This window comes from Azolla caroliniana, unplaced genomic scaffold, assembly GCF_043228905.1.
Source record: "Azolla caroliniana isolate FFs.n. ecotype wild unplaced genomic scaffold, voAzoCaro1.0.p SCAF_2, whole genome shotgun sequence".
Lineage (NCBI taxonomy): Eukaryota > Viridiplantae > Streptophyta > Polypodiopsida > Salviniales > Salviniaceae > Azolla > Azolla caroliniana.
The window spans coordinates 2,355,507-2,372,942 of record NW_028230437.1 but is presented as its reverse complement, the minus strand read 5'-3'; the positions used below and the strand labels follow the sequence as shown (position 1 = coordinate 2,372,942).

Sequence of the window (17,436 nt, the reverse complement as noted above, 5' to 3'; positions counted from 1 at the left end):
GTGCATTTCAATTTTGGCTTAAACAAAATCATTGGTATTTGTACACTTAATTTCCAGCATTTCAAGACAGAAAACCAAAATTGATGGAATTATTTGGTTCAAAGTTAAAACTTCATAATATTATTACATAATTTATAATGTTAATTTATATATTTAAGAAAATATAAACAATGTCCCCCCCTTAACCTCTACATTGTTAAACTATTAAGCCAATAAAGACTCAAAACCCAAACCAAGTGGTTTACAAATTTCTAAACCAAACCAAATTAGTTAAGCCATTTTACAATTCAGTTCAACTCAAACCAAACCATTGTTTATTAATGGTACCAAGTAGGTCTCCTCCATGCGAAGCCAAAACGAACACTTTCACAAAGGGTGTTAGGCCATGCCTTCAATACATATGGAATCAGCTTATTGATGATGTTTACATTAGATCTTCCATTGATTACTATGTCTTGTACATCGTAGCCATTGATCTACAAGTTTCATGAATGCTCCTCAAGTATGGGAGGTCTAATCACTAGATTGAAGAATGACATCATTGGCTAAGGATGATGACATAGTGGGTAGTGGGATGTGATCAAAAGTGTTGACCTTCACAAGTTCAAAATTTTGTAGGATGCGAAAAGTGCACATTAGATTATATACCTACGGAATGCTTTGCCCTTGTTCATGGCGGGCTAGTGGGTTCTTTCTTTCAACCGAACCTGCATCATGCTTCAGTCACTTTCACTATGTTGATTGATATATGTGCAATAAGGGCACAAGTGCAACATTGAATCACGGTTCGAGCTAGGAAAAGACAAGTTCATATGTTTAAGCCCTAAATATCTTGGGTCATGTAACAAAATAACAAATAGGGTGGGTTTGAACCCAAGGCCACATGGGTAAATAAAATATTCTACACACCACTACAATCAACTTCTCTATGGAGAGAATCATATTTTTAACTAACAATCGGCAATAGTTCGGTTCGGTTCGGTTTGAGAGGGTCCAAACCAAACCGGTTTGGAACTGAACCGTTTAATTTTTTTGAAACCTGAACCACAAAACCGTTAAACCATTAAACTGTAAAAACCGTGGTTTCGTGGTTCGATTTCGGTTTTCAACATAGGTCTAATTTTTAATTGTTTAAAATTTATAATATTTCATTTTTAAAATTTTAAGATGTTCCTAAAATGTGAGAATAAGGTCTAAAAATGAAATGATTGTTTAAAAACAATTTTTAGAATTTTTTAGAATTTTTTTTAAATTTTTTTAAATTTTTTAAAATAAAAAAACCATTTAACTGTTTAAACCGCGATTTTTTACTATTGAAACCGAACCGAAGCATTAAGAAAAACCTAAACCTAAGTCGTTAAACCGCGGTTTCGCGGTTCCGTTCGGTTCGAACTGAACCGTTGTCGATTGTTATTTTTAACCAATCAAAAAAAGAAAATAATATTCATGGCCAAATTTTTATTTATGATGTTTACTAGAATATCAATATATCAAAGACATGTTGATGTATCATTTCAATGTGATGAAATGTTGAATAATGATTTGCATGACGATGTTTGTGTATTTTCTTTCGCGTGCATTGACCCATAAAGTATAAGTTTAAACTTTAAATTAACATTTATAATCAAATTGGCCCTAATTCTCTTAATCTAAATGAGCTTTGCCATTTGCTTTTTATCAAGTAAAATATAGATGCAAATGTTGTGGTTTCCGATAAAAGGGAAATAAACAATGATATATGAAATGTTGTGCTCTCTAACCTAATGTATACTTATCAAGCATATATATTTCCTTTCCTTCTTATATATATTGACCACTTTCAAGTATGCTTTCTTTTTCTTTTTCTTTTTTTCCAATAAAAAACTCCTTCCATTAGTTATAAAATTTTACAAATGAGACGATTATGTACAAATCCCTGAAGGGACGCGATAGTTCCATCTTATGTGGATGCCCACTGACTCAAGAAAGGGAGAGGATGACCATCGTTGGATGAAGGCTATTCATTGTCTTTCAACTCCCTCGGATCTGCCCTTAAGGCCATCATATTGACTCTTCAGAGTGGCTACAATTTCACTCCATATCTCTTGCAATAACCTTGTTGGATGTGCAGTTTGGTTGGAGAAGACTCGCCTACATCGTTATTTCCATAGAATCCAAAGAGTTATTCGGTTGACCAATTCCAACACCTCTTGAGATTTGTCATTAAGAGGAGTGGAGTGGACATTGCCGCTGGAGGAGAAAAAGACCTCTTGTGCTTTTATCACCAAAGTCATCCCCTCCTCTTGATGCTCGTATCTGCCAATTGCGGCCTGCCATGATAACCAACATATATTTCCCCACTTGATTGAGCCTTGCACCTAGCATAATTACAACAAGCGGCCAATCCCCCACCATATTCGATGGGACGTTGGGCAGTCCCACAGAGTATGCTTGTTAATCGATAGGTTACTCTTCCTAAAATAAATAGAATTGCAAAGCAAATATATATTTTTTAATCGAAGTTTATTACAATTTCGTCCATTAACTATTTTCACATAGTCGATATAAAACTCTTTAGTTTCTTGCACATAACACGAGGAAAATTAAAGTAACCTAGAAGGGAAAATCAGAATAAGAACTATATCAAAACCCATGTAGAAAAGGAATGACCAATTGGTACGACAAAACTCTTTGTAGAAACTTTGTACATTTGTTTTTGGATAAAGAGTTCAAATAATTTAGCACTCATAAATCGCATCAAGTATTCAAGGATGAGCCACGACGGCCCATCTTTAATAAATCATTGACTTTGAGAATTTGTAGGCCACAATAACCAATGACCGTCTTAAAGCTCCAACAATTTTGGAATATTGATCAAGTTGTCAGTAAACAAAATGGAGACGGGCAATATATGTCATCCAAAACATATTTGGTTAATATGGTAAATCATGTGAAATGATATTTCTACTTTCTTATTAGTTTGCATTGGCTTTATAAAGTGTTAACCGAAAGCGCTAAAACAAATAACAAATTTGATGTAAAAGACGCAATATTTATAAAAATTTGAGATTGGGCTAGTGGTAGCTAGTGGAAAGCTGTAAAGTGCCAACTCTAGTGGGGAATCGGGATTATAGCAATCAAAATTTTGAATTTAAAAGACATCACATTTGATACAAGAAAACTAATCTTATGTATTGTACAATGTAATGGAGCAGTTGGAAAAAGTGATTGTAACCCAAATGCTAAGCCACACAATTGATGTTAAATTTGATTTCAGAAAAATAACTATGGAAAAATATTAAGCGAAGAAAATAGGTTCACTAGAGTAGAAATTAAAATAGGACCTTTTGTGGGCCATTGCTTGAAATTTCTAAGTAATTTGGGCAACTTCAAATCAAAATGTCAACATATAGTAGTGGTAGAGGTCCCTACACTATTCCCAATTATATATCACTTCCAGAGGATGTAATAAATAAAGGCAACATATTAAAAAATCAGCATGAAGTAGTTTTATAAACAACGAAGAAAACAATGTTGGTGAAAAGGCAAAACATTTAAGGATGATCGATGACTAGAATAGGAGAGAAACCCATGTTTCTGCCAGACATTCACAATACTTGTGTGAGAAAGGTTGTTGAGACCAACAGAAATATGGGGTGAGTTCTTATATGAATCCTATAACATTGCCCAATGTAGCTCTTTTTTATGAAGTCTGTAGTAAGCCTTCAAATACTTAGCTTACCCCATGAAAGCAAGCAATAAAACTTAAATTTGATAAGAATAGTAACACCTTGGAGAATGAACCTTTGTCAACTCAATAATTTATTATTCACGAGAGAAATAATAGCTATCTAGTGGCCTCCCATGCTAAATGGTTTCATAGTTTTATGATGTAATTGTTTGCTAACTAATGCGAAGTAGTGTTATTTTTTGGAAAAAAAAATGGTTTCATAGTTTTAAGCTTTTATTTTTGGGGTATACCACATATCCTCACTCAACAAGAGTGTGTTATGGGACAAGAGGCCCAAAGAGTGAGTTGTGAAGATTTTTTTATCTGAGATGTACGAGATATGTAAGGAATATTATGAGTGTTATAATGGGGTTATTGGAGGATGTCATCCTAACATTTCCCTTACTTTAAGGGGTTTGGGAAATCACTGAAGAAACCTTTAGCCATGCGTTTGCAAATGGCCTGACGATAGATGAAGAAGTTAAATGAGTAGGAAACTAATGTTGATCAAATATAACCCAAAATATAAATCCTAAGATCTAGCTAGAAAGCAGGCGATAATCAAGATGCAGATTTCAAGGAATCTCATACACCTCGTATTGGATTTCAAAAAATGCCACCTAATTGGCATGATGGAAGCATGTAACAACTCTATTTACCTAAGTTTTAAGAGGGTGATTGTTGAAGAAATCAAGGATTAAGGTCAATGGAGGAGGCAATGGAAAATATGAGGTGGAGAGGAACTATGGAATCTTAGTTGTATAGCATTTCAGACAATTAGACTTGGGACTTCGGCAGACTTCAATACAAGGTTGATGCCAGGTGGGTCCCAATGGATAAATACAAGGCTAGGCTTGTAGCAAAACACTATGTCTAGATGAAGGGAGAAAATTTTGAGGAATATTTTTGCTTTGATTGAAGGCTCAATAAATCATACTCTTTTCACTTTGATTACAAAGCTCAAAATGATCTGAGTAGTTTTGGGAGTGGTCATGACATAGAACTATCTAACATACAATGTGGACTTCAAGTTCACTTTTCTTGACTAGCTATCTCAAGAAGGAGGTTTTGAGCTTCTTGATTCAAAAAACAAGGACTTGACCATGTGGAAATCGTTATATTAATTGTAGAAAGCATCTAGTAATTTGCATGAGTTGATGGACAAGTTTCTCATCACATGTAGTATTTATGTAAAAATCTTAATTAACGTTAAGCAAAATAAGAAAATGAGTTATTCCACCTTATCACACCCTAGTGAAGGTGAAAGACAAATCCAAGTCCTTGTCAATATCCCATACAACCCAATATAGACATGGATCATACCTTGTGTTTGAAGGAGACACACATGTATGAAGATAGAGCTTTGCCATGTTATCAAAGTTTCTATCCAATATGATAAAGATTGTCTTGTCCCATCATGAAGGTAGCAAAACTTCTTATATAGGATCAAACCCTAGGCCAAGTGATGAAACACTCAGTTATCTCCCATAGTAGGATTGACATAACTCAATCCTCACCCTTCGTCCCTTATGGATTAGCCCACACCTAACCTCAAGGTTAGAGAGCTACAATTACCATTATGCTCGTAACAATTGGCAATGTAACAATTGTAAATAGGTAAAAGACCATTATGTATTAAGTAGTTTATACTTACCTTAATCGTTAATCTCAAGGAGGTTTGGGGCTATCTTATTCAAAAAACAAGGGCACACGGTTGTTGAAAGTTGTGTATGGGTCAAAAAAAGTACCAAGGAGTTGGTGTGAGCTCCTTGATAGATTCCTCATGAGACTTCAACAACTCAAATTCACATTGTAATACTCTTGTACACTTTGCATTGTTCATGGGATACTGTTTACATAGTTCTCGACATAAATGCATTAAGTGGCACATTCTCATACATGAATGTATCTTGAACACTCCTTTGTGATGAGGTTTGTTGAGAATCAAGCTCAACTCGTGTGAGCATGTACATGCTTATGAAGAAAAGCACAATGTGTGAAAAAGTGCGTGAACACACTTTATTGTAATCCATGTGAACTATCTAGTTAGTTGTCAAGTGTGAATGTGGTCAAAGAATATCATATATTTTTATCATAGAATCGTACTTGAGTGGAGATCTTAATTAGATTTCACCAATCACATTTAATGTGGCATTCCCTTGAGGACTTGTATATAAAATCACGTTGGCCCATTGCGTTTAGTTGATTAATAAAGTTTTATCTTTAGTGCATAAGTTGTCATCCCCCTATTGTGTATTTTATTATTTCTAGTTGTTTTCTCTAATTCTTTCTCTTGCTCACACGTGCACTACGCTTCCATATACTCCTACTTTATGAGAGTTAGAATCTTTACAAGGTTCATTCGAAGTCGTGACCAATGCACAAGGTGGAGAAGCAAAATATGTGCTTGGTTTGGGGGGGGGGGGGGGGGGGGGGGGCGGTGAAGGAGAGTTGGAGCAAGGTTCAAAAATATCTGGCCATGATAGGCACACTAGAAACATATTTACAGATATGTCCTTGGATCCGGTTCACACCGGATCCATCTGGATACCTTCCGGATCTATCTGATCCGGTTCCTTCCTTCGGTTCGTCTCATCCGTCTCATCCGGAGGGACCGAATTCCCAACATATTCTACCACTATGAACATGAGTCTGTTGGTAAAATTCTTATTTCCATTAATTTAAGGAATTAATGACAAATGATCAATAACTTTGCTTTCATGTTTGAACAAATCATTGGAGATTATGCCTTTCACTCATTAAAGCAGGCACAAGGGTGGTTATGGGTAAGATTATGCACTTTGCCCATACCTATGAAGAATCCTCCAAGGACATTGTAATAATTCACAAGTTTACAATATCCCATTGTTTCTACATGATGACACACTTAATGCAACATCAAAGGTCCTACGCTTGTTTGGCATACTAAAGAATACTAAAGATTCTACCAAATACCGGTCTTGCAACATGTGTATAGAGTTAATGAGTCTAATTTGATTGCTAAATCTATTTTCTCAAGCCAACTTCCCCTACACTAATGTGAAGTTATGTTCAAAGAATAAGATACAAAGTGCTTCCAACAAGAGTGGAGGGTTGGACACCATATGGAAAGATGGTTATAATAAAAGACACAAATTTAGAGTTTTTGTTGCATTTTGTCCACTTTTTCAATTACCTATATTTTATGTGTTATTTTTTATACCTATAGAATTATATATTTCACAAGGATTATCACAAATTTTTTGGGTTATTAATTCATCGTACATCCATGCAATCCCTTGCTACTTCATGTTCATATTTGTAAATAGTGCTAAAGTCATATACGTATAAATATGACTTAGGGCAATCACTTTATAGAGCATTGTTGGTTGTTATCATTATTGTTGTACAGAGAGAGAGAGAGAGAGAGAGAGAGAGAGAGAGAGAGATACAGAAAATCTTTCTGTTGTAACCGCCGGTTGGCGAAGGCATAGAGCTCGAGGTCATTGCCTCTGAGTCTCCTATTGTACCCCTTTCTCTTATAGTGATAGTTGGAGTTTGTGGGCTCCCGTGATTTTTCCCTATTAGGGTTTTCCACGTAAACATCATGTGTTCTCTCTGTTGTTTGTGTAAGTGTATTAATCTCCATTTTTGCTTTGTTCTTCCATTGAGTTTAAGACTTGGGTGTGGCCGAGCGCTATTTCCACACAGAATAATCTAGATCATTGGATAGTGCCATGTTGATGTACTTCATCGGAGCTAATATATCATTTGCTAAAGACGAAGTTGGTGATGGTTTGGAAATTTTAGACTTTGGGACAATCCCATTCTTAGTAAAAATGATTACATCTTGAATTAGTTTAATTTTGATTAATTTACTTTGCAAATGTCCTCAAAATGAAACACTTTGACATCCATTCACTCCTTCAATTTTACTTTGGGTTCTCCGGATAACATTAATAAAAATAATAATAATGGATTATACAAGAAAAACAAATAAGTTTGAAAATTTATGAAAGAGAATCTTGGTAGGCATAGAAGAACAAATGACAAGGTGCCACTATTTTGTAAACGAATTTGCTCATTAGATATATATATATATATATAAGAAAATTATAGAAAACATTCAAATAATTTGTTCGTATAAAAAGTTCATGTACTTTGAAGTGTGGAGGACTAGAGACACGGAATAGAGTATTGAAGTTTTATATTCATTGTCTGTAGAGTGAAGCACCTTCATATGGATACCCATGCATTAGTGGAGAAATAGTTTAGTTGCCTCACACCTTAGAAGCTAGTAGTATATATAAGATTCCTCATTAAAGATCCTACAAACATTTCATTTTCTTGTGACGAAAGACATAGAAAGATACCTCACAATCTTAAGTAAAGTATCTTCAAAATGTAAAAGACTTTAGTTTGGTTTGAACTACTCCAATGTATAGAAGAGGTGTTTCTATGTTGAATCCAAGCTCAAGATTTTTCATGTGTTTTTATTCAAATATCTTTCAAATATTTATATGGTGAACAAGTGCTAGAGATAACCCATTGCTCCTGCATAGTTTCACATTAAAGGCAATGATGAGGACATGTAGCATTTGGGCATTCTTGAAGAGTGCAATCTCTTGTTAAGTGATATCAAATACAATCGAGAGATTTATATGGGGACAAAGTCCTAGAGGTAACCTATTGTTTCTGCATAGTTACATATAAAGGCAATAAGGGGGTTGATGAGGATATGCAACATCGGGGTGTTCTTGAAGAGTTTAATCTCTTGTTAATTGTTAAGTTGACAATCCTTACGAGGTTGATAAACCTTTACTTGTTTGATGCTCATTCTCCCCCTAAAATGGGGATCAAGGTATTTATGACCTAAACTAAATTGGGGGGTGGGGTGCCTTATTATTGGATTCAAGACAATTAATGTAGACATCCACACTTGAGTGACTTTGAGCCCACTTCAAATTTATTGGTTCCGGTCCAACATAATTATGATACTCAACTTTAGATTACTTGACACTATGGAGGGGTCATTTACTCCCTTCTCACTACTCATTTTTTTTCGGGCTTCATTCTCATTCTAGATAAGATCATTCTCATTTCATCCACATCCCATTGATGCAACGTCAAAGTAGTCTCCACAAGTGCTTGCCATCCTTTGTGACAACGTGCAAACTATTGGTTTGTCCAAACTCGGTGTTATTATTATCCAGAGTTGACAGGTGGATAGGGAGGGAAGACGAAGGTCGGAATGAGCACAATTAGTGGCCAATGAGTCACTAACTGCATCAGGGCAGCGAGTGAGTCCTGGTCTCCAAAGCATCCAAAGGACGTGTTAGAAAAGTGTCGGAGTCGTGGCACGAGCCCATTGGCTTGTGCGGACGAGACTTACATTCTCCGAAATGTGGTTGTCACCCCCGACGAGTTTTTGTGCTGGATCAAACGTGTTTTAGTCTATCGAAGAAGAACGTGGTTGTCTTTAACAATCGGCAATCGTTCAGTATCGGTTTGGTTCGAGAGTGTCCAAACCGAATCGTTTAAAAATCTTGAAACTTGAACCGAACCACGAAACCGTTAAAACCAAACCTTTTGGTAAAAATCCAAATTGTTAAACCATTAAACTGAACCGTCTGGTAAAAATCCAAACCGTTAAACCATTAAACCATGGTTTCGTGGTTCACTTTTGGTTTTCAACTTAAGTCAAAATTAAAAATACAAAATTAAAATTTTTATTATTATTTCAAATTTTTAATTTTCAAAATTGTAAAGATTTTTCTTGAGAATTAGGCTTAAAAATAAAAAGGGTGTTTGAATTTTTTTTTTATTTTTTAATTTCTTTAAAATTTAAAAATTTTAAAAAAATAAATAAAAATAAAACCATCAAACCATTGAACTGTTTAAACCGCGGTTTAAAACCATTAAAACCGAGCCGAACCATTCACACCCAAACCGAAACGAACCATTTTACAAAAGGAACTTGAACTTGAACCAAACCGTTTAAACTGTTAAGCCGTGGTTCGGTTCGGTTCGGAACCGAACCGTTGCTGATTGTTAGTTGTCTCAATGCGAGATCAGTGCCCGAAGCAACAAAGCTTCTTCTTCTTCTATCAGAGGGTTCACAAGAGGGTCGGGGGTCTGATGGTCTCGTCCGGATTGGCTCATACGAGTTCTCGGGCACCCGCATGACGATCCACGGATCAAATGTAATAATATTGGTGGTGGCATGGTTTCACACTATACACATACCCACCAACAACAAAGAGCATCAATCAATCTCATTCATTCATTCATTCATTGGCTTCTTTGAAATACATACATTATACATACATTATACATACATACATACATACATACATACATACATACATACATATAGAAGAAGAGCCTCTTCTGCAGAGTCTCTCTTCTCTCTCTCATATCAAACTTTTCCTCTCAGAAAGTAGAAAGCAATTCTAATCTCTCTGTGTGGATATGTCCTTCATACCCCCCCCCCCCCCCCAAAACCCTAACAAATAGAAGCACTGAAGACAAAACCCTAAGAAGAAACATTTGTTAACTGACATACAAACTCTTTAAGAAGGAAACTCCTCATGACAGAGTAAGATGAATCAGAAGTCTCCCCCCTCTTCCCCCTACCTCCAATGGTAAAAACCCTAAATATTGGAGAAACCCTAATTCTATGTGTGAGAGAGAGAGAGAGAGAGAGAGAGAGAGAGAGAGAGATAGAGAACCCATTCCCTTCAAACCTTGAGACACCTCCTTCCCCTTATTTTTCCGATTAAGCCCTAAAAATTCCCCCCTTTGCCTGCACTTCCTGCGCAAGGTAGAGAGACACAATCTCTACCTTTTTCATATGTACCTGAGAACTGGAGAATCCCTGCAATATAAAGGGAACCGTAAACAAACCCTAATTGTTAAAGGAAAACTCTTTTTTACATAGGAAGAAACTCCCTCCCCCCTCCCTCCCCCCAGCTCTTCCTGCATGTCCCTCAAAAGAGTGAGATCTCTTCCTCTCCTCCCCTCTACAAAGGATCCTTCGACCTCGCCTGACCCTGATATGGAGGTAGATGCTATGGTGCAGTCCGTGCCGACCATCAAGAAGACCCATTTCGGTAGCCTTCAATTAGACCCCTCTCATGCTGGCTCTGCACAATCCCTTTCACCAAACAATGACAAAGCAGCTACATTGCATAGGCGATCCGGTGGCTCAGGGTCTTTTGACGACAGCGAGATCTCTTCTTATCGAAAGAATGCTGCTTCTAGTCTTATGATTTGGGGCAATCCACCTGCGGGCAATCGTCTTAATGTCGGAACTGGGGCTTTGCTTTCTCCTTCAAAACCTTGTACTTTCTTTCTTGGAGGCCATTGCTCTCGAGGCAAGCTCTGTGGCTTCCTTCATTCTTTCTCCAACACTAAAGACATGAGCTTCATGACAACTCTCCATGGCCATGAGAAGGTAGGCGATTCTTTTTGTTCTCCTTGTTTTGCTTTTGCTTTTTCTTCTTATTTGAAAAAAGCCGCTGAGATCATTCCGAATTTGTGTATAAGCCATTTAAATTTTGATTAACTCGCTTTGACAATAGGAAAGTGGTATTGTTTTTCCTTCCTTTTTGCTGTTTTCTACCAAGGAAAGTTACCAATATACCTGTAAGATTCTGCGGGAAAAAAGAGGGTGTACAACACATAGTATAAATGGAGGAAGCTGGGATTAATATATATAATTAACAGAGACTGAAACACGATTGCAAGAGAGGGTACTATGGAGCCTGAAACAATAATAAGCTAAGGCTTAAGTACTGAGCAGATACAGATACAGTCATGTGGGTGAATGCTAGAATCAATGCTAACCTATATACTACATATATGCAAGCACACGGAACTCAACGCTTGTGGGAATTGCTCAAAAAGCCATCTACATTTTGATTAATTATCTTTTGGCTGTATAATGCACATGAGGGGGCAGTTGCTATTGTCTTTTTTAGTATGCTAAACTGATCAATGGAACTTCCAAAAAGAGGGTGGTAGAACATCCATTTTAACAGACATTCACCATTTGAGAAGTGTTATGTAAACAAAGAAGAAATAATCCTTGTGATTTTTGATCTACTACAACTTTGCTTCATATCTATGAAGCTCGATTGCTCCTGCATGAAGAAGGAAGTTAACATCAACGCTTCTTTCAGTATTTCTGTATTGAAAATTAATAGAAGAGGATAGTATAAGATAAATCACAAACCCCAGAAGCACAACCAAGAGCTTAAGCCTATATCAGAATGAAAGCCTGTATGTAGACTTCAACATTCCAAGGAAATCATTACTGAGTGTGGTAGAAAAAAGAGCACATTTATCATTTCCTTATTCTTGTGGATTTTTAGGCCTAGAATGGTGGTGGCCTCTCTAGGGCAAGACTGAAGTTCAAGTTCTACATAGAAAAAGAGTTGACTGAGTATAGTAGAAAAAAGAGCACGTTCATTATTTCCTTATTCTCGTGGAATTTAGGCCTCTAGAATGGTGGCCACTCTAGGGCAAAACTGAATTTCAAGTTCTACATAGAAAAGGAGTTGTTTGAATAAGGCAAGTCTTAGCTCATGTTGCCAAGTGCCACTAACTTAAGAATAATATGTTAGCCTTCTAATTTACAACTCTGAATTGACTTTATATGTGGGGCCCTTATGCCTGTACCAAGATGATATTGTAATCTATACCGTTAAGATTGAATGCAACCAACTCCACACAATGCGGAACCCAATGCTAATTGGACTGACCACATGTACCTATTGTTTTTCTTTCTGTACTTTTTGGCTAGGAATAGAAACCAATATATCACTATAATTGTTGGTATTTACTGAAAACTCATCCAAGGATTCTTTGATTAGCAATGTTGGTATATTGAACATGAGAAGGTGGATAGTTATTGTTTTACACTTCATATTCTTTTGCTAGAAAAATTACTCATATACCATTATAATTATCCAAATGTACTAAAAAGCTATCCAAGTTCTGATTAATTGACTGTGTTTTATGTTTATCAGTGTTAAGTAGCTTTTGAAAGAAGGGTTGATGGATTGATCAATTTCACAAAAATTTGATGTCTTTTTGATAATCTTTGACTGGATTGGTACGTCGTCTTGTTGACTTTCAGGCAATTAGGTCTATTGTGTTGCCGAGTGGATCCAACAACATGTACACAGGAAGCCAGGACAGAACAATCAGGATTTGGGACTGTGAGACAGGACAGGTGAATCTGAAGTTCCATCGTTTTTTTTTTGTTTTTACATGTGAAGCATGTGCAATTAGAATTTAGGAGGACATAGTATAAAGATAGGACCATTAGGATGTGAATGACTTTGTTCTCCTACAGTTTCAATAGCTATTGTTGATATTGTTATGGTCTTGATAAGTATCATCAAAATAACTATCATTGCCCTCTTTTGTGCCTTCATTCCATTCATTTTTCTTTTTTGTGGTGGAGCCTGTTGATGGAATCAGCATAAGCTCAGGGATTATTGTCACGCAGAAAGTCAATCATGCTATTGCTAAAGAAAAATTATTCAATTATAGCACATTACAAAACCCTTAATCTTTTTTATCTTACGATCAAAATTGTTTCTTTTAACGGGGGAGATACATATAAATAAGTTCTAGTTTTGTATTTATCTGTTTGAAAAATTATGTACTTTCCGTGCTTTTTTTAGCCATGCAGAAATATATGCTATATGTTGTGATAACGGAGTTTCATTATTCTTCTTGCTATTTCCCACTCAAAATCTGAGAATATTTTGCATTGTGGCTATTCCAGTGTGCAAACGTAATCCAAATGGGGGGTGATGTTGGATGTCTACTGACAGAATCAGATTGGCTTTTTGTTGGCCTTCCAAATGAAGTCAAGGTAACGCATCTTGTTTTTGATTGAGATTCACTCCTAGCATAGGCTCAAAGTGGTGTAAAAGAAATGATTGTTTTTTCTTGGTTTTCCTTTCAGGCTTTACATCTCTACTCTAATGCTGAACAAAGGTTAGAGGGGCCGATGGGACAAGTGCATGCTTTGGTTGTCTTCAATGATCTGCTACTTGCTGGAGCTGAGGTTTATCTACTTTTCTTGTCTTCTATGAATCTTTACTTTAGAAAATTATTATTAATTTCACCTCCTAATAAGAGAGGTGAACTCTTGACCCATCACTTACATGGGCAGAGGCCCCAGAATTTGTGACAGTTCTATTCCTGAAGTACCTTTTTATTGACTTTCTGTAGAATTGTTTTGCATATTTTAAGTCATTTTTCTTTTCCTTTTCTATGGTTGAATTTTAATTAGGATATGTGTTGTGTTATATCGTCTGATGTCAGAATGGGAGTATACTAGCATGGAGATTCAACACAGTTCTCAATGTTTTTCAACTAGCGGCTACCTTACTGGGTCACATGGGAGGGGTTGTTTCGCTGGAGGCGGCGGAGGGAAGGCTATACTCAGGCTCAACTGACTTTACAATTAAGGTAGTTTGATGCAGATTGAGATCTTGTACCACACACAGGAAATCGGTTCGTTTTGCAGTGCTTTTCACCTTGCTAGGTCTGGATTGTTTTTCTCTTGTATTTTTTTGGCTTTTCTAAGTATCCCTAGTTTGTTTATTTCTATACATAAGGTTTGGGATTTGATGACGGGAGTTTGTATGCAAACATTGCAAGCTCATTCAAATGTTGTCATGGGTCTTCTTTTCTGGAATCAGTATTTGATCTCTGGCTCACTAGATGGAACTGTCAAAGTAAGAAACGGGACAGCCTTTATTGTTCATGAGAAATGCTTCTTTTATTGTTAATACAGTTAGGTTTCATGAAGGATTTATGTGTTTTTTGTTTCAGGTTTGGGCAGCTAACCAGAGTGGGAGTTTTGATTTATCCTACACTCACTCCAATAATGCAGGTGTCCATGAACATCTGAATGTGAGTTAATACCATTCTTCCGCAGTAAAATGGTAAAAAGCCTAATGTCAAAATCAATATCAGTCGGCGTGAACTCACATCTTTCTTGTGGCGATGATGTGGTAAAAAAGAGTATTTTGAAAATTGATACCACACATCATAGAAACACAATGCTGTCAAAAGCTCATTTGATTAGTTTTCTTATCAAGTATCGAAGTCGAAAACATAAAAATTGCACTGCTGCATGCTTGGTTTCAGTTAGATATGTGACTAGATAATGGGCAGATTTGTAGAAACACAGCTATGTTTTAAAGAATTGCAGAGTAGAGAAGGGGGATATTAGAATGTAAGACTGCAAATCAGAGCTTACTCATGCAAGCAGGGACACAATAATCATTGTTCTCAGCTTTTCAAAGGCTTTGTTCATTGTTTTTTTGACTTTCTTGAGCTTTTTCTTTCTCAAATATTTGGAATATAGTACAATCTTTTGTTGGTTTTTGAAGAGCTTATGTAAGGACATTTCAGTAGACTGATTTAATAGACCATCAAGGCTCTGAATTCTCTTCTAATAGCAACCATAGAAGAGCTTGGTGCTAAAACTTTCAGGCCAGTGACATAGCGAGGTGCTGTTCTGGTAGATGTAGAGTAGAAGTGGTTGGATCCACAACTTATTGTAGTTAATCGCTCTAACTTATTGTAGATCGCCTTGGGATTTCAAAGTATCCAATGAAAGTGGGAAACAATGCTGTTGATGGATGGTCCTTAGAATCATATTTGCTATTCTAGTTTGTTTTATAACATTTGTCTTAGTAATTTTACATAGTTTCAGAGTATTATTTCCTGGGTTGCTATGTAGAATTCTCTCATGTGAATAGAACATGAACAAAATGGTTTCAGAGTATTATTTAACGAGTTGCTATGTAGGATTCTCTCATGTGAATAGATCATAAACAAAATAGTTTTGAAGAATTGAAGGTGATTTTGAATGTCCTCTTTAAGATTTCAAAAAGCTATTAGTCAATCACATTGTCCATAAGACAAACTTGAATGTTGGACACCGATACTCACGGAGGGTCTTGTACTCAATAATATCAACCTGGATATTGACCACAATGTGCCCGAACAATTATGAATAAGGATTTGATGAAACTTACTGAATAGTTCATCCGATGTCGATTGTTCCTCTTGTTGCCTTTCAATGAGAGATCCGAAGTCCCAACTTGAGTGTCTTAATGAGGAGAAACTTCGGTTGCTTGTATCAAGTGGCAGGTTCAACTCATTCATACATGAGAGGCTTGTTTGCCATGTTAGTAGATACTAGAGCAAGAATGGGATGATGAAGAGGTGATTTTGTTGTTTATGACGACTATCAAAAAGGCATATCATTGAGGATTGTGATGATGGGGATGCTTTATCTCGGTTTCTGGACAGATCCAAGGAGTTACAGTGCTGGAAAAAAGAATCTATTAGAATCTTCATGAAGATCAAAGATTTCATCTAGATATATAACTGATTTGTATACACGGGTGTGTATATGAAAGGTATACAAGGGGGTATCTTTTTATATTGCTGTGTTTGATGTGCATAATTTTAGTTTTTGTTATCTCGTCACAATTTTTATTGTGTATATCATAAAACTACACTTTTCATCCATTCATGTGTATAATTTTAAAGAAAAGGGTGGGTGTTAAATGAAGGTATTTTCCATTTGCTTTTTTCTCTCAGGGTGTACTTGCTTTTCGTGGATTTGTTGACCATCATAACAAAGATATGTTATTATGCTCATTGAACGACAATTCAGTACGTCTTTTAGAGCTGCCATCGTATGTATACATTACCATACATTCACTTTTTTGTAGTGTTGAGTTTAATTATTATATCAATGGGGCAATTTACAATCTCATCATGTTGGGTCTTTCTGCAAAACAGCTTCACAGAGCGGTGTGCCATGTTTTCAAAGGATGAGATTCGAGCACTACTGGTTACCCCTAGTGGGCTCGTGATTGCGGGTGATAATGGTGGAAATATTAAGGTGTGGAAATGGGCACCCTAAACCCTAAACCCTAAACCCTAAAATTTACTCAAATCCTAGAGTCCTAAATCCCCTATCTTAAAAACCCAAAACTCTTGAGCCCTTAACTTTAATACCCTAACTCTGTAAAGCTCTGTTCAAATCTCTATTCCCGTATTTCCCTAAGCGTTGAATCCAATCCCAAAGGTCTAAATTGGAACCCAAAAACTTTTGAGCCCTAACTTCATTATCCTGACCCCAACCCATTTGTAAAGCTCCATTCAAAATTCTAATCCCACATTTCCTGAATGTCTAAGCTTGAACCATAAAATCCTAAGCCCAAAAATAATTGCCAGAAGCGTCTCAATGATAGTAGTAGAGTATGAAAGGGGTAGCCTCAGGAATAATGTAAAAGATGACAAGACATGAATCTAACTGTGGGAACAGAACGAATTTGTAATTACCAAGGCAATTTATTGTAATTATTCAAAGGATTATATGAAAGTCCTTGTTTTGTTTCATATGGAAAACCAAAAAGGAATTGCTACTTTTTGAGGAAGACTTTTTGAGTATATCATTCATTCTTTGCAAATATTGTAATACATGCAAATAATTTGAAGTCAATCTTGCCAGAGTATTGGGAATGTTGAAAATTCTCTTCTTGGGGCACTTGATGTGTTATTGTTGTCTCAAAGATGTAATGCACATTCACTCTAGTCTATAAAATGAGTTACTGTTTTGTTTTGCATGTATCTAACAAAAATTACATACTTTGCATCGAGTCTCCAAATATTGATGATATAGATTTGATGCTATAGAG

At 36.2% G+C, this 17,436-nt stretch overlaps 1 protein-coding gene across 1 annotated transcript; it reads left to right on the top strand.

Moving 5' to 3' along the window:
• The first annotated feature begins 10,631 nt into the window (after positions 1–10,631).
• On the top strand, positions 10,632–17,208 carry LOC147867063 (zinc finger CCCH domain-containing protein 17-like). The gene is made up of 9 exons (XM_087314749.1): positions 10,632–11,144; positions 12,831–12,926; positions 13,488–13,577; positions 13,671–13,772; positions 14,033–14,179; positions 14,329–14,448; positions 14,546–14,626; positions 16,331–16,428; positions 16,535–17,208. Exons 1-9 carry the CDS (start codon positions 10,671–10,673, stop codon positions 16,656–16,658), a joined length of 1,332 nt encoding a protein of 443 aa, XP_087170875.1. The 5' UTR covers positions 10,632–10,670; the 3' UTR covers positions 16,659–17,208.
• The last annotated feature ends 228 nt before the right edge of the window (positions 17,209–17,436 follow it).